General features: G+C 30.3%; 3 protein-coding genes across 8 annotated transcripts in view; 1 reads left to right on the top strand and 2 right to left on the bottom strand.

The window, feature by feature from the left end:
* The window catches only part of siz (Brefeldin-resistant Arf-GEF family protein schizo), a 60,696-nt gene extending 52,227 nt beyond the window's left edge, over nt 1–8,469 (bottom strand). For 2 of the 3 annotated variants that reach the window (XM_035078231.1, XM_035078234.1), the window contains exon 1: nt 7,755–8,469. In XM_035078231.1, coding sequence (XP_034934122.1) covers nt 7,755–7,999 — 245 coding nt within the window. In that variant the 5' untranslated portion in view covers nt 8,000–8,469. The remainder of the gene's footprint in view (nt 1–7,754) is intronic. The other variant, XM_035078232.1, reaches the window with a different exon arrangement.
* Nucleotides 8,470–10,712: 2,243 nt separating this feature from the next.
* LOC118063814 (alkaline phosphatase 4-like) lies at nt 10,713–16,486 on the top strand. 4 transcript variants are annotated; one of them, XM_035077968.1, is made up of 9 exons: nt 10,713–10,911; nt 11,246–11,368; nt 11,545–11,633; nt 12,137–12,357; nt 12,449–12,641; nt 13,344–13,510; nt 14,478–14,792; nt 15,337–15,766; nt 15,834–16,486. In XM_035077968.1, exons 3-9 carry the CDS (start codon nt 11,549–11,551, stop codon nt 16,052–16,054), a joined length of 1,632 nt encoding a protein of 543 aa, XP_034933859.1. In that variant the 5' UTR covers nt 10,713–10,911; nt 11,246–11,368; nt 11,545–11,548; the 3' UTR covers nt 16,055–16,486. The 4 variants fall into 4 exon arrangements, with proteins under 4 accessions (XP_034933859.1, XP_034933858.1, XP_034933860.1 ...); XM_035077967.1 differs by having other exon boundaries at nt 11,243–11,368; XM_035077969.1 differs by having other exon boundaries at nt 11,236–11,368.
* LOC118063816 (uncharacterized) lies at nt 16,481–18,552 on the bottom strand. The gene is made up of 2 exons (XM_035077973.1): nt 18,345–18,552; nt 16,481–18,268 (listed from the first exon to the last, which is right to left on the bottom strand). The coding sequence occupies exon 2, from the start codon at nt 18,255–18,257 to the stop codon at nt 16,740–16,742; it is 1,518 nt and encodes a 505-aa protein (XP_034933864.1). The 5' UTR covers nt 18,258–18,268; nt 18,345–18,552; the 3' UTR covers nt 16,481–16,739.
* Between the last annotated feature and the right edge of the window lie 144 nt (nt 18,553–18,696).

The following is an 18,696-nucleotide window of genomic DNA, read 5'->3' as shown; positions in this document are numbered from 1 at the left end:
AAACGTTCACGAGGCATGACACGTGTTATACAGAGCCTTGCTTAGACCCTCCACGTGGTATTCTTGCGGCATCCTAGTGTGACAGCAGCGTTTAAGCAAAGAAACATATAACATACTGTGCAGGATCCACGAAAATGACATGGATAGACATACCACGTCCTCTAGGCTCATAAATAAAGCTGTGCCATTTGATCAGGGAATACTTGGAGTACCTGAAGAGCAAGTAAACAGCCAAGGAGGAGCTCAAGTGGGCAGTAAAGAACCCCAAGAAATTAAGTGCTGGTTTAAACGACTAAAAAAGAAAGAAATGTTGAAGAAAAAAATTCCCTTAAAAATATCAAGCTTCTCCATAGCTAGTGCAATACTCATTAGAATAATTTCTTTTTATTGTTCAAACATCCCCCGAGATAACGAGCACCAAAAAAAAAAAATAATAATAAAATGGAATAATTGTTTGTTGACGAAGCATCAGCTTGATCCTCATGCTATCTTGTCTCTCAACGAAAAGTCAATGGAGATAAAAAACTGTTTCAAAAGGATTTTTAAAAAAGTCAAGCTGTGAAACAAAGCTTCCGTTTGTTTGACAAATTTTTTGTAACACTCAAGGGGTATTTAAGAAAATAAAAACTTCCCTTACTCATTGGTGGTAAATGAGAGACATATTTGGTTTTCTAATTGGACCAGGCCACAAAATCGTGAAAGATTGGAGCAAATAAGCTGATTGAAGGAGACGGAGTAGTTGAGGAAGAGAGATAGAAAGTGAATGTGAGAGAGAGGAAAGCTATGTACCCGTTCACATGCCACTGCCAGATGTTGAAAATATGTGTGAAATGCAGCGGTTGACAATGTGTTTCAAATTCCCTGAAGCCTAGTCGCTCCTCTAAGACCACTTGACTTTTAACCTTCGCAAATATTCTCTCAATTTCTAGAATCTCATGAATTTAAGCACATATCTAACCGTAAAAAAGTCTGGAGTGTCAAATAAATCGGGACATTTTTATAGTTTATTGAGTTTAAGAGTCATTAACTTTTGACAATTGACTTCTTTTTTATTACTTCAACACGGTTTTGAGATTAAAGAATACCGCTAATAGAAAATAAACATCATTTGTGTACGTGATTTTTTAGGTCTCGTTTGTACAATACATTTTTATTGACCGGAAAAAATCTTTTCAAGAGAGTTAGAATTTTAAAAATAATAGCATTACACTGCGGGAAATAATAAATTTACTTTTATGGAGCTTTTCATAAATTAATTCAGTAATAAATAAATCAACACATTTTTTTTTCTTTAGGAATTATGCTCTTCTGATGAGCACAAAAAATCTAAAAATATTATTTTGTATTTAAAAAAATTTTTTAAGTTAAAAAAGACACTTTTGTTAGATAAAAAATATCCTGAAGCAAGAAACTATTTTTCAATTCACCTATTAATTATCTGAATGGAACATTTCGATATCGACAGAATGAAAGAATTTCCTTTCTATCCTATACCCACGTTAGTGGCTTAGTGGATAGAATGTAATGCTTAGATTTCAATACCAAAGCGATCTGCCAAGCTTGACTTTGAGCTCCAGTGCTGACGTTCAAAGTCCCTCTTCAATCTAGGATTTTCTAGCCCTCATTTTATTTATGTGCCCAAAATAAATATTCATTATTATAATATCGGAAAAAATTGAATCTATTAGCAAACATTTCTATTGTTATTTTATCAATATACGTGACTTCTAATGCCATCGTCATATTAAATTTAGAAAGTCCTACAATAAAACACTAATCTGTTACTTATCTAACTACAAAAATTTTTTATTTTATTTCTTATAATTATTTATCATTATTTAAACTACTGAGGAATTTATTCTCATCACTAACCTCTCTAGTAGCTACAAAATATAGTCATGGATGGACCTGAATGTTATTGAAATATTTAATAACAATACAAAGCTACCTCATTATTACTTTCCAACTACTCTGTTGCTATCAGAATAACTACCCATTTTTTAAATAATTACCAAGTAGCCCTGGCCTCATTTCCTTTTCTAGACTTGAATTTACTTCCTCAAAATGCCATACTAGGTCTGAAAAATTAAATGGGCCATGTCTAGGACTCTATAATAGGTCCAGATTTATATTGCCACCAGGGTTGAAGTAATTATCCTATTTTCAATCAAATGAAATCCATTATGTTCGTGCTTGTAAAGTGTGCTTATCTACAATAATCAAATTTCTGTGAATTAGTTTCAATGATGAATGATATATTTAAACATCGTATTTGAAGAAATTAGATGGTTGAATAATTTATACAGCTGACCTGGAAAAGTATTCCTTTGAAAAATTGTTGACTATTGAGGGTATCAATGAAATGTCACAGCTGTGGAAATTTAGTTCAATGCGAGAAGTGAATGAAATGGAAGGTTTGATCAACTATTTATAATATGTAATTAAAGGTGTTGCTCAAACATATAGAATATTCATGATGTGGATGTTTATGGTGTCATTTATCAATGAATGTGTACATTCCTTCGTTTCAACGTAAAAGATCAAAGCATTCAATATTTTTTGTTAATAAATCTTGGAATAAAATATTTAAAAAAAAATAAATCATTTGTTATATAAAATAATATTTTTCTAAACTGTTTCATAATAAAGACTTGAGAGTTTCTTTTTTGCTATCCTGATTAGATAAGTGAATCAGCTCATTTCCAGACGGATGTAAATACATGTGGTTTTTCTTTTTAATTTATAGATCAAGATGTGTGTGTATGGAGATCCACTTAGAGAAAGTAGTCTATCTACTTGCAACCCAAGAATTACAGCACGAGTCAAGATATAGTCTGGAGTAAAATAAGAATTTAAGAGGAAGCTCTTTTGTGAAAGCCTGACGATCAGATTACTTATTTAAAAAGTTCACAAGACGTAGGTGATACAAGTGTGATTAAATTATTATCACTTTTTTTAAAAAGACTCTTCCGGAGACTAGAATAAAATTTTATTCGTCAAAAAAAAAAAGGATGAATGACGTACAATTTTTAGCAAATTATTCAACATGTCGTAAAAATAAATTTTAACTTACTCTCGTACTAAATTATTTTTAAAACCAGTAGATATTGATTTTATTGAAAGAACTGTTATTTTAAGTTATCAATTCTTGTTTATTATTCCATTATTTTTATTCAGTTTTGTAAAAATATTTTAACCAACAAATACTGAACAAATAACAATATAAATGTTAATAATTTATCAGCTTCTGTATTATTGTATTAAACAATACTTTTGAAAAAATAAAAAAAAATCATTGTTACATAAATGTTTTTTTCAATATTTTCCCTTATTCAAATGTTAAAATTAATTCTGAATTTAATCTCAGAGTAATAATTTATTATTGAAGATAAAGTAATCTTAAGAAACATAAGTCTGTTGATGGTACCGATTAGCAAATTTAGTCCACAATTAAACTTAACTGGAATATTATGAAAATTTCTCAGAAATTCTCCTTAAGTCTCCCAAGTATCTAACTTAGATTAGAACAGGGAGTTTGTTGTCCGTGTACTTGAACTCACAATCCAATTAGAATCCGGACGTGAATCTAGTGTTGAAGTATCTAACCATCATAGCCACCAATTCGAATCGAGAATGACGAAGTGACTTTAAGCTGACAAGCCTATATACCTACATGTCCAATCCATATATATATATTTGGAGAGGATGAGAAAGGAAGCTTTGTTATGTGGACTGCTTGTATAATTCTGACTGTCGCTAATGTTTTCATGTACGATACGAATGAGAGAGCAAAGTCTAGGTCTAGATCAATAGAATTTACCCTGCTACTTGTATATACTAGCCTTGAAAGTCGAACAGACCAGACTCGATCAATTTGAGTTAATACGGTACCTCTATTTATGAGCTTTGAACAGAAAGCTAACTCTGGATTCACCAACTAAAATCATTTGAATGCTTGATACATATCAATAGATAGTAATCAAATGGAATACACTAAATACATCGAGATGACAACTATTTCTCTTGCTTTAGTTGTTTAAATAATTTTGTCATTTAAAATTATTGAAAATTTTTACTTCAGAAATTAGTTTTAATAATCGATTAAATAATTTAAATATTTATATTTCGTTTATTATATTGAAGATTCAAAAGTATGTCCAAACAAAATGAAAGGCTCTGGTGAACTGATACCAACAATACTTAGACTATTATATGCAATAATCATTAAATCCAGATCAATCCTAAATGCTATTAAATAAATATTTTATATGTATTCTTAGAAGAGTAATAAAATTTAGCCTGATTTATGATTATTAAAGATAAAACATGTACCGCATCGTTCACTCGTAAACTGAAAACAAGTAACCTGATCATAGTTAAAATAAAGTAATGATGAATTTTGTTCATACTCCAACAGAAACCATCTATATTTTTAATATAATTAATTACAATTGCCAGATAATGAAACCAGAAATTTTAACTGTCATGTTAACGAACTTTTTGGTGAATATTTTTTGCAGTATCAAAAAATATATAATTTACGGTGGATCGGAGTGAATGGAACTCGAAGGTAGAATAAATTTCATTAATTATTTTCATACATTTATGGTCTGGCGTTCGAATTTAAAGGATTACTAACGAAAAATGGAAATTCAGTTTTTGTCGTTCACAACAAGAGAAATTAAAAAAGGATGAAAAACAAGTAAATTAAAAATTAAATGTTTTTTTATCAAAAAATAAAAAAATTGAATTTAATTATAAAAATAGTATTATTCATTTATTCAAAAAAAAAAAAATGGAAAAATAATGAATAACTTTTTCATGATTTTAACTAACATTTTTGAATTAAATTTACTTCATTAGTTGAATTAAATTTAAAACTCTTTTCTATTTTTTATTATAAAAATATTTGAAAAAAATGTGATAAAATTTTTTGTTTCATTTCTATATCATGTCATCCCTTTTCCTATGAACATGAATAATTTTTAAAATAAATTTTCAGATTAAAAGAAAAAACACACTCACAATACAAGTTTGGACATGTGTGTATAGTAACAATAAATATTGTCTTCGTTCCAATAAAAATATAATAAAACTTTGGTCAACTTTATAAAGTTCTTCATGGCCTCTTCACATTTGCCATAGAATACTTTTCATCTTCTTCCGCTTTTGCAGAGCTTGACAATTGAACTTGATGTGAAGTATAAAGGCTTGAAGAAGAAGAAAAAGAAGAAGAAGGAGAAGAAGAAGTAAAAGAACTTGGTTGGCATAGTCTTGTTGTATACTCAAGCACGTTCTTAGCGGATGCCGTCGTCCCCTCATTACTTTTCAACGAATTAATAAGCAATGATATGTCTTGAAGAAGGGAACAGACAAGCAAAAGGGCACAAGTGGAGGCTCTTGGAGGTGTATGACACTCTAGTACTAGTCAGACTTCACCTTTCGTCTACCTCGTCACGTCTACATTTATTCTAAGTTGAAATATATGTACACGAGTCGTTTGTTATTACTGGTGGGAACGGACGGCGCTACATTTCTCTCCCTCAATTCTTCTTCCTTTCTATCTTGTTATTTTTCTTTTTCACTTTATCCTACATGAATCTAGAGCATTCTCTCTTTTACACGATAAACGATACCTCACACCGCTCGCGAGAACGCATTTGTTTACATCTAACTTCTATAATAGTAAGCACAGATTGCGGTCCGACGTTAAGAAAAACCGGTCGTGAGAGATTCCCTATAGTCACGCCCGTAACTTAATCAAGTCAATTAAATTCCGTGAGACAAGCACGCTTATATGAGCATGAGTTACATGGTGCTATCGAAAAAAATATTTATATCCAACGAGTAGGACACATTCAGGAAAGAAGTGTCTCTTCTAGAGAAAAACTAGTCATGAAGAAAAGCAATATAAGGTCAAAACATGATGCAAAATGCATTACAAGTTCATCATGGCACAACATAACTTTTTTAGACTTATTGAGACTCTTGAGACTTTCAGGAAAGAGATGATAAAAAAAATTGCTTGGAAAAAAATATGGTCAAATTTTAAAACTAAAGAATCTATGGAATTTATTAGCAAGAAATGATAGTAATTATTGGGTCGATTTCTGTTCGCAGATGATTCGTGAAATTAATCATTAACGCCGTACATCCCCAAGGGCAATCGGCGATCGACGGGCCTTGAGGTTAATTGAATGCTAAAAGATGACTTGTGATGTGATCCAGACCCCATAAATGGCTTGAAGAATCTTCATTTTATTACTTACAGACACGTATATGCACATATCAACATTATATTCATACTCTAAAAGAAAACGGGGAAAAAAATTAATGCAAGAAAACTAAGAATAAATGGACTGTACTTTTATTGAGTTTTTATTCCTGACTTGCAATTTTCCCTATTCATTGGTATGTACTTTCTTGACTAGATCTATCATTCTCGGAAATGTATTTGCTTTTAACTCCTGGAATAACTTCAGAAATGAAAAGTTCGTAATAAAAAGCACCATGTTGATAGATTGCTTATCAGATTTGACTTAAAAAATCCTATTGCACTATAATAACGAATATTTTCCAATTTGTTATGGAGTGAAAATGATTCGTAAGTACCGGTTAAGATATTCAATTATACAAAATATGCATCACGATGAATTTAAACAAAATTGACATAATCACATCAATTTTCTTGGGCATTCAAAGTTAAATGATTTTTTTTTGTGAATAATTGGAGCACTTCAGGCATCAGAATGCGATAAAATAATTCTGGTGATAATAAAGAGTCATAAAAGAGATTAGAAAAATTTCAAAACGCACATGAAACAAGTTTGTTCGTGATTTTAATTCGATATAATCAGTATTAACGAGTATAAAGCACGAACATTGACAACATTTGCATTGAAATTTTCTTCAAGCGTTTGTGCATGTGTATTGAAGTTTGAATAATTGTATATGTGTTTGTGAACAGTACGTTTAAATGGAACGTAGAGAGGTGATGGACCCGCGTGGAATCCTCTTAGCGTGGGCGGATGCATACACACTCCCGCTGTGCTTTCATGGATAAAGCTAATGCTTATGTATTGATCGTCCATTGTTAATTATCCACTAGTTGAGCAATATATCTGTTTTCCACTTTGTACTGATCATTTTCTGTTATAGATTCCAAAAAACTCATATATCATAAATTAATAATGAACAATTCGTGGTAAAGGACTACAAAAAACTATTCCAAGTATTATTTACATCATCATTCTAGTGTTTAAATAGATTTTAATGAATTTTTGATCTAATAGTTAACATTAATTATATCTAATAAAAATAGGGAGTGTGGATTTTAGGCATTATTTTCTCCATGACAATTAATCTTTAAGTAACCAGATAAATTAAATCCATTCACACCTCATTAACGACATTAAATCATAACTGTTTTATACCCAAACATTTCTATCAGCAAATTGGATAATTAAAAAAACGTTAAAGTAATATTTGTGACTTTAACCATAAAATGTAATTCTTGGTATTAAAATTCAAAATACACAATAAAATTCCGATACGACCAAAATACATGCAAGGATTTCTCTAAAGAGATTGTGAAATAAGAAATCATCTCCAATGAAATACTCCCACCCAAACAAAGATCCCTGGCCTTACAAGGTCGTCTGGTTTTGGCACCACGATAGGATACATATACGTGAAACTATATAGGTTGTTTTTAATTTTTTGTAATGATATGGAATGATAGTCCACAGACTTACCTGTCATCGTGAAGACGTTTAAGATCTGCCATCTCAAGCTCGAACTTAAATTTTGACACCTCGCATAACAAAGCATCGCGTTCACCGATGATTTCTGACAATTCCCTTTGTAACCCTTGAATCTCTGCATACTGACGCGCAATTACACGGTTTTTTTCTTCAAGCAAGGCCTCGACATCATTTTCAGACTTCGTTATGTGACTTTCAGTCGCTTGTTCAGATACACTCGGCGTAACGGCACTCATTGCGCTTTGTTTACCCTGTCTTGATTATTCTTTCACTTCACCACCTTTTATTCACCCTAAAAATTCAATTCAGAATATTAAATCTTGTTTATGTGAGCTAATAATCAAGTTGAACGCCGTACCGACAGAAAAACATTGTTTTTAAATTGATTTAACGGTTTTTACACCCTCGCGGGAAAATCACACATTTTTTCGTCGATAAATAATGACTTTTAAATTCAAGAACACATGATAAACACTTTGCCAATGACTGTTTATTCACATTACGGGTTGTAAATTCATTAGTTTATTGTTTGAATGTTTTTTTTGATCGTACTTTTTTCACGTAATATGAATGATAATGCTAAAAAAGTCACACCGTAGACAATGCTCGTAACACACTCGCCATCTTGGCCCCTTACCGCGAGGACCGCGTCGAACCAGTTCAGGGTCTGAGCTCCTTCTCCCCTTCGAGTTCTCATCAACCCGTGTGAAACCAAACGTACTGAACACTCGCGTGTGTATGGCGTCACGCATGCGCACTCAGTTTTTAACAAGTAGTTTTGAATTTGGCATTTCAATAAAGCGCACTGTATCAGATATCTTCTCAACTAAAAATCAATTACCGACTGAGTAGTTGAAATCTGTTATCAACTGTCAATAATTAGTGTCGTTCTAGGAATTTAAATTTATAACGTTATGATGTTTACACATTTTTGATTGTCTATTAATTTTTTTTTTTATTCAATAATTACTGTAGTTTTTGGAATTTTAAAAATATTATATAATTATAAATCTCTGAACAATAGGGAAGATAATTTTTTTACACCAAAAATGTTAACAATTTGTAAAATGGTGATATTTTTAAGTAAACAAAAATAATCAATGCAAAAAAAACTGTAGATATCTAATCGATACATTGTTATTACATTTGATTGCAGCAACTTTTATATTTGGGGTTTAAAATAAATGACGATTAATTGATAAAAGATAAATGTACATGATCCAACAATTTTACTATGTAATTATACTATCACAGTGATAACCTCCAACTAATCCTGCATACTGCACCGGATGCTACTATTATGGGCTTTATGTACTGCATATATTATCATTGTGCTTCAGTGCGTTAAAATTAATAGATAAACATATCATCGTCAGTAATGACCAAATTATCTGGCTATAAAAATTTGTATAAAAAAAAAATTGATATCTTTCTAAAAAGTGACAATTTAAAAATTGATAAGAGAGTACTCGACAATTGTACAAATAAAAAGATAAAAAAGAAGAGTAAGGTTAGAATGAGAAAGACTGATGTTGAAATCTTTTAATAATGCTTAATTAATCTACTTACACATAACATAAGCGTCAATTCGTCAGAAAATGATCACGTTTTAGTTATCTTCAAACGTGCTGCAATTATCACGTGCCAGACAAGTATGAAGAAGTTAAAGGAACGTAAGCAGGACCGTTCATAGACAGAGGGGAAAATAAAGTTTCTTTGGCACGTGCTTACCATGCTCTATATTCGCTGGACTTGTTAGTATCTTCGTCAATCTTACGAGATCAATTTAAATGTATCAGGAAGACGCGTGCATTGTGGTTTCATAAGTTATGCAATCTTTTCCTATGTTCATCATTTTTGCAGACTATTTTTACTGATTAAACCAAAGTTTGTGGCATACAATCTATGGATAGTATCCAATGTTAGAAGAAACCCGCTAAAACAATTTTCCAATACACTTTTGTTTCAACATCGTCAGACGTCAATTTATTTCTGTTATCACTCTAATTACAGTTGACTCGAAAGTACAACAGTTATTAAATATTAATTGAATTCACATTATAACATATCTTTTCTTTAAATTTATGATTCATCAATAATTTCATCTATTTACATCTATGCTGAAATATTTTTATTCAACTTCATACATTTTGCTAGTCATCTATATTCAACACGACAGATAGGTTTATCGTGACATAGAGCAAAAAGTTCAATAATAATCTTACTTCATGCGTTAAATTCGTGACAATAAAACAAATCACGTATTGACGTTGTTGATTCTAATTGACTAATTGTTGATGATTTTAAATACATCTAATGTTAGAAAAATATGAAGGACTCGCTTATTAAATATCATATTGACAAATAATTTTGTTGCAATCCATGACGTAACATGACATACTTAATCAATAAATATTCAATAAATTGTTTTTTTGTCCGTTTAAGTATTTTTACAACTTTGGAAGAGCCGTTAATTATAAATGATCAATAATGTCATACACAAAATGGTTTAATAATTTTTTGTGAATAATCAAAAAGACAGAATTTAAAAAAGAGGATCAAGGATCAGAAAGTTATCTACTATTTTACATTTTAAATTAATCAACTTTCGAACTTTATCAGGATGCTGTAAAAGTCTTTGTAAATTGAATTCATTATAAGTTAAGTAAAATGTCAATTATTAGCAATAAAATTGATACGACAAAAAATAATAAATTTGTATCTTTCAGATATCAGATAATACTAGGAAAAGCGGAATTAGAAGCTATAGCGTGATCTAAAAGTGTTTCATGGACCACAGAGATAGGAGCAATCACTCCGAGATTAGCTCAACAAACGATGGGGCTAGAGGGAATCTCATGCTCTTCACCATCCTCCCGCTCCCACCCTCACCTTGATGAGCCCCCTTCTCCCTCGGGCGTGTTTAAGGTCTGCAGAAGCAAAGTGTTTTACACCTAGTGTGCAACTTTGTGGCGTGTTCGTTGTACACATTGACTCTTTCGTTCATTGTCACTTCGTAAAGCCCCCGCAGGCATTATATAAAGTCACAAACTTCTAGATTAAGCTGCACTAGTCGACAAGCCGGTAGATCAAGTATCTTCGTGATAAAACTTGGACTATTCTTACTGCTTATACTCGAAAAGAAAAGGTAAAGAAAGAATGTATTAGACCGTAAACAGCTTTTTCATTTCACCGGAAGTCATCATGCTCTTTTCTACCCATGTTCTTTGCCCTTCAACTCACAATCGCTTCTTTTTAAGTCGGTCATTAGGTTACATCAATTGCAATTTATGATAAAGAGAGGGAGAAAAGGAAGATAGAAAAAACGTCGTTAAATAATCAATCTATCGTAGCATTAATTTTTTTTTTTTGATTTAAATGTTTTATCAATTTTTAAAATTATTGACAAAATTAATTCGTAAAGATTTCGTAAATATCCAACTTAAGCTTTAAAACAAATACTAACATTCAGTATTCAGCAGCGGGGGGCTATTATAAAAGCTTGCTCGATGAATTGCAAAGAGAGCAGCTGTAGTTGGAAGTTTAAACCAGACACTACTTGACTTTAGTTCGGGTGATCAGTTTCGTCCGGTGGACAGTACAAGGTATGGAAATTGGTAACGATTAAACATGTAATTACCATTGAAATATCATAGAACGTATTATCTATTTAAACAATTATTCTATTATTTCTCATATTGGTAATAATAATAAACATAAATGAATATTTATGTTAAGAATATACTATTTAAATAAGTTTTTATGATCTTTTTTCTTACAGAAAAATGAATAGTTTTATTGTGCTGTTCTGCCTCGTGGCAAGTATCCAGCAAGTTTACAATTTGCCCCAAGGATCATCTGATTATGAAGGTATTTAATTATTAACTCAGATGCAAGTGAAATTAAATATAAATTTATAACTAATTAGTGATAGCATTCATATATGAAATAAATTTTGTTTCCTCACATATTTTCGCTTCATAATACTTTTTAATATTTTTTTTAATTTAAAAAAAAAAAATAAAACTTTTTTATGGATAAAGTGAACACGACAAAAGCTGATATAGTAAACGATTAAATCATAAAAATTACAAAATCGCTATTCAAATAAACAATTTTGTTATTTTATTGTTATGACGAGATTTGCAATGGATGTGAATGTCATCTGAAATGAAAATATACTTTATTTATTCAATTTGTTGTCAATTCTCGTATTGCATTTTTTGCATTTAATGAAAAATTCATGGTTTAATCTAATTATTGATTTTTTTATTCTTAACAAAAGATAAAAAAATAGCAAAAAATATTCTTTACTTTGTAATTTTTTATTATTCTCTGATAACTATTCATTATTGTTTTTTTTTGTTTTTTAGATGTATCTTTCTGGTTAAAAAGTGCCCAGGAAAATTTGCAAAAAATGTTGGTGCAAAAAAACATTGAACGACGAGCAAAAAACATCATTGTGTTTATTGGGGATGGAATGGGAATGGCTTCCGTTACTGCAGGAAGGATTTTCACTGGCCAACGGAAGGGTCAAACTGGTGAAGAATATAAATTAGTTTTCGAAACATTTCCAAACACTGGATTCTCCAAAGTAATTAAACTTCGTTATTCAACATTTTCATTAATGTTTTTCCTCGTCTAAAAGAGTCATGTATAGTACTGTTTTTATAAAATTTTTCCAGACTTACAATATAGACAAACAAGTACCTGATTCTGCTGGTACGGCGACAGCAATATTTTCTGGAGTCAAAAGTCGATACAAGGTTATTGGTTTAGATTCGCGAGCTGCATTCAATTCTTGCGACGCAACCATGAACGAAAAAGGGAAATTGACAACCGTGGTCGACTGGGCACAAGCGACTGACATGGATACAGGTAAAATAGATAGCACAAAAAATTAATTTCATATCCATTTATTGTCATTGTAAAAAAAGAAGAATTAGAAAATTGAATTATTGTTAAAATAAGTAGATGATTACAAGATGAATGACAATAACTGCTATAATTTAATGTCGTACTGTATTCCGGTCTTGAGTCTACTCTCACGAGAAATATAGTTATTTTCTCACACAGTAAAATAGATGCTTGAAAGACGTATAGAATTCTAAGAAAAATGAAATGATTATTTTATCAGCGAATATAATTAACTGAGTTCAAAACCTTGGGATAAATTTAGTCTAATAGAAAGTAATTATTTTAATAAAAAATAATTAGCAAAAAATTTACAAAATTAACAGAAATATCGGGATATATATTACTACCATTTCGTTATGTCTATTACCCGAGTTCTCAATAAAGAATTAGTACCAAGTGAACCTTGCTTGAATTATCTATGCAGTGAAAATATATTCAATCATCGAGAGTTTGTGAGAGCCATGTCAAGGCCAATGTTTTACCCTGACTGACTTTACGCTCCAATGAAAGGGTTGTCATTTTAAATCATTTGTTCATATTTTTTTGCAAAAAATGTATTATTTTATATTTAACTGAAGTGGATAATATTTAATCTCTGTAAACAATGTTTGTTTTTTTTTCTCGTGAAAGAATCGTAAATAAATTTTTTACAATAATTTTTAGGATTTGTCACGACTACAAGAATTACTCATGCCACTCCTGCAGCTCTTTACGCTCACGTAAACCACCGAGATTGGGAATGTGACAGTGCAATTCCTCCAGAGTACAAGGATTGCTGTAAGGATATTGCTAGGCAATTGATTGAAGATGCTCCCGGCAATAAATTGAAGGTAGAAATTTGTTTTCAATTACACGTCTTAATGATAAATAAATTTTATTTCTTTCACTTGATTCTTTTCTTCGCTTTTGAGTGAGAAAAATGATTATCACAAATAAATGAAATAAAAAATTGTAATCAGTTTAAAATCTAATCAGTTAAGACTTACTTTCTATATTCATATCAATATAAAATGATGCGATCAAACTCCATTTATCTTACAAAAGTAAGTTTTTATTTTCTAAAGTTGATTAAAAATAATTACACGTAAATAATTGAACTGCTTAAATGTTTTAATACAAACTTATGAAGATGTAGGCTATCAAATTATTTTCAACAATTTTCAATGGTAAAAAAATTTTTACTTCAAACTCGAATAATTTGTCTGAATCAGGATATTTATAATTTGCTAAAATTTAAGAAACAATAACAGATAGATGATTTGAAGAAGTTCAAGGTTAAACAACAATTGCAACATGAGACTTTTATCACATATTAAATCGGACTTGTTTTATTGATCTTAATGACGCGATTCAAAGTATTTGCGTGTTTGTCAAACTTTTGCTATTAATGACAAAACATGACGTAGACCATATGTGGAATAAAATATTATATAAATTATATTCCACGAAGTGTCTGTAATAGATTTGAACAAAAGATGTTGAAATATAATTAACTTATGATGTCTTGACTTTTGATAAATTATAGCCAAGTAATTAGTAAATTATTACTATTTGTTTTAGAATTTATTGTAATTTTATAAGTGAGTATGTATATAACAGTACGTATCTAATCTCTTGATCACTGGTATGCTTATCATTTATGCGCGAATCACACTTGATCAAATACCAGTTTCCTCTTTATCTCTTATTTAATTCATTTGATATTAAGCGATAATAAAAATGCCAATCTAATAATAAAAAAGCGTAAGCTGTATGAAAATGAATTATGAATTTAAATCTTAAAATAAACACTTTCAGGTTATTTTGGGTGGAGGAGGACAAATCATGGGAACAAAAACGCCTGATCCTATTGATCGAGACACCTGTACAAGGAAAGATGGTAAAGATTTAACAAAAATCTGGCAGAAATTAAATCCAAGGGGGAAAGTTGTAAAAAATGCCGCTGAATTAATGGCTGTTGATATTCAAAATACGTCTAAATTATTGGGAGTATTTTCACCAAGCCATATGCCATACAGTGAAGTAAGAACTGATGAAACTCCAAGTTTAGCAAACATGACATTACAAGCAATCCGAATGTTGAAGAAAAATGAAAATGGATTTTTCTTAATGGTATGTTGAAAATACTGATAATTTAAGCATAGATAACTGATATTGTTTAATTACGATTAATTTAAATTTCGATTGGTGTTTAATGTCTATTTGTGTGATAAAATCTCATTCAATTCATTCTGGGAAAATTTTCTCGGTCTTTTCTGAAGACGGATGTATCAAGCACTTCCTTTGCAAACTGTCACGGCATGAATTTATAGTTTTTGAATGTCATAAAAAAACTGCTTCCTGTAAGTTAATGAGAACTTTTTAATACATCAGAGTAATTTAGTGTGCAATTTTAGAGCTCATTATCATTATCAAAAGAATATAAAGTAGGGGAAAAAGAAAAACAAATAACAAAGTAAATAATAAGATTGTTATGTCTTTGAAGCAAGTTTAAGTAATCATGTCGTAATGGTAATTTTATTAATAAAACGATTCCAGCGAAAAAAATAAACATCAATTATGAATTTATATCATTTATATATGTCTCCGTTTTATCATTTGATTATCTTGTTTGTGTAAAAGAAATAAATTAAATGAAGAATTTTATTCTTTTTAGGTGGAAAGTGGTAAAATTGATTTAGCTCACCATAAAAATTATGCCCAGTTGGCTCTTCGTGAGGTAACGGAATTAGAAGAAGCAGTAAAAGTAGCCCTGAGAGAAGTAAAAATTGAAGAATCTCTTATCATCGTAACTGCCGATCATTCTCATTCGTTCACAATGAATGGATATCCAAATAGAGGGAATGATATTTTAGGATTTGCCACTAACGTTTTAGATCACAAAGCCAAACCTTATGAAACTTTAACGTATGCTAATGGACCAGGATTTTATCATCATGTCAATAACAATACTAATTCTAGTAGTAATATCTGGCTGCCTGTTGAAGAAGATAAAACAAGAAATGATCCATTTTATCAACATTTAGCTACTTTTTACTTAAAAGATGATACCCACGGTGGTGAAGATGTTGGACTTTATGCTATCGGTAAGTCTCAGACTAGAGATATCTATTATTTGTATAAAAATGGTGTTATTGATAATTTATCATTTAGGTCCATATGCTCATCTATTCCGTGGAACTTTTGAGCAAAATTACATTAGTCATGTGATCGCTTATGCTGCTTGTTTAAAAGATTGGCCATCACATTGTGATCGTCATTACACAAAATATTATTATGACGTCTCAATGACGGATTCTTCATCAAGAATACCAGCATTATCTATATTTACGATAACCGTTCTGAGTTTATTAAGCATGTTGTGTCTTACTTAAAATAGAATTTTGATGCTTTAGCGGATTTTAAACTATTTAAATTATGAATAAGAAATCATTATTTTTTAGACCAAATATTTTGACATTGCAGGTCGATGCCGTTAACATTCGGGGATAATTGTTTTATTCTAATAAGTATTATTTTGCCGGTTTTTTGAATGAATAATTAAATAATAATAATCACAGTATGATAATTCAAAACAGGATCGTATGATTGAAATAAAGTATAATATATAAGTATTGCTGATTATGAATGATTGTTCGTACAATTATTTTCTTATAATGTATGTGTGTAACAAAAAAGTTTTTTATAAGATAAAATTACATGAACTTGATTAATTAAACTAAACAAACACTTAGAGAGTTACGAAGTAAATAAATTTTAAGTAAGTTTTTCATTTATAAATAAAAAAAAACCATGAAATATTAAATGATTTTAATGTGTACACAGACTATTATAGATGTTATAATTAATTCATCAAATTTTTACAATGTTTAATTAATAATTAAACAAGCCAAGTATTTAAAAATTAATAATACAGTTAACATATTTATTTCAATAAAATCAACAAACTATTTTCAGATATTATCTACAAGTAGCAATATATTTATTTTTAGTATAAAACAATCTTCTCAATTGATTTTATTCTATAAACGTACTTCCTTATTACCAGAATCAATTTACTTATAAACCTTTCACAATGCTGATGCAATAATTTTTATACATTAAAGGAACGACATCATCGCTGACGAAATTCCTATCAGGTTTTACAGCAGCAAAAGGATTCTTCTGAGGTTCTAATAACACTTCAACATCACAAATGGATTTAATTCTTTCAATGTCTCGTGGTATTTCAAATTCAGTATAGGATGTAACAACAACTGGAACTTTGGCGTAACAGAATTTTTTAATAGTTTGGGGCCAAGTGTCAGTACCATCAAATCCAGTGACTCTATATAATCCTGGATTAAACAAACATATGAGGTCAGCGTTTTTTTTATTTTCCGTATTATGATATAATTGTTGAGCATTAAAAGAAACATTAATTTTTCTTTTTGCAGATTTACATCTTCGACACATTTTAATTCTTCCCAAGAGATCAGGGGGTAATTGGGGCAAATACAACTCTGGTCCAGTAAATTCAATAAAAAGCCTCTTTAACTTCGGAAGAAAATGAAGGAAAAGTTTTTCCCAAACTCTTAATGATGCACATTCAAACTGAAACTCAGCACCAATCACATGAATCACTAGATCCTCTTTTAACTTCCAATCATCTATACTTTTTTGCAAAGCAAAAAGTGCAGTTAATGGAGCTGTTGCAATATAAGAAAGACTTGCATACGTATAGCAATCAATTCGTCGATAACTAGGACTATTCTCATACATGCTGTAAATCAAAAAGTCAAAATTGAAAGGTAGCTTTCGTGCTTCTTTGTAAAATACAACTGGAACATCAGGATCAATGTAGCCATGTTGATGTTGCATCAGCAGAATTTTTTTGAATACTTGAAAATCTTTACACCATTTTTTATGTTCTTGCTGATGATTGCTACAGTAGAAATCGATTTCGCAGTCTAAACAATAAGATAAATCATCTCCGACTTTCTTGCAAGTTCTACAAATCCTTGGATACAAGATAATCTCTCTTTCCCATAAATCCAGCCGCCTTTCCATCAATGCTTCAACTACATCAATTGTTTTTATCCGAAATGATCGATACAAATCAGGAGGTAGACTTTTTGCGAGAGAAAAACCTTTCATTCCACCACAAACCTTGGTGAGTACTCGACATAGATTTTCATGGTCTTTTTTATTTTGCTCTTTATGAATTTCAGAACAGTAAAATACCATTTTGCAATTGTTGCATTGAATTTCTTCAGTACAAGTATTCATGCAAGTTAAGCATAAATTGCTAACATAAACAAAACGAGGTCGAATATGAAATTCTAAAGTTTCTTCATCATCACTGTCGATTGATAAATCAACTCCAGCAGGTATAAGAGGTAAATTCAGTCTTGAATAGACATCCAAAATGCTTGTAGATAATGCTATGTCATCATCATTTTTTATCAATGCAGTAGAATTAATTGCACTTTTGTCATTATTATTTTCATGATTTAAATTTAGTTTATTAGAATTATTTTCTATTATATTAAGAGTATTGTTGCTCCTCTTGATATTTTTCTTTTTATTACGACCCATTTTGGATAGTTCTGTAAAAAGTAATTTGAAATCGAACTATTTTTGAATTTAAGATGTTTCACTACGAATGAATTAAGTGTAATTTACCTGTAAGTTGAAAACAGAAGAATTATGTATCCGTTAATTTAATTAAATATCACATCAATAAACATTTAGCAATTAAATATATTTAAAATAAATTCAAGAAATGCAACTTTCTTGGCGCTAGAAGTAGTCGAAATATATACTTAGAAGTAGTATGAAAGCTTGAAAGTGAAGACTGAGATTCTGTCCCCTGTCTTTACAACCACTGAAATAAGACTCTTTAGTAGAGAAGTATTTTGAGCCTGCGTCTGTGTACATACCGATTTTTTACTTGGCCCGGGCTAGATCTAATATGTTTTCATGCACAATAGATGAGCAGTATATTATCTTCTAGTGTTACGTAATTATTCTTAGA

This window comes from Chelonus insularis, unplaced genomic scaffold (assembly GCF_013357705.1).
Source record: "Chelonus insularis isolate UGA/USDA-ARS -01 unplaced genomic scaffold, ASM1335770v1 contig_150_pilon, whole genome shotgun sequence".
Lineage (NCBI taxonomy): Eukaryota > Metazoa > Arthropoda > Insecta > Hymenoptera > Braconidae > Chelonus > Chelonus insularis.
The sequence above is the reverse complement of the archived record's forward strand: the minus strand, read 5'-3'. Positions and strand labels throughout refer to the sequence as shown.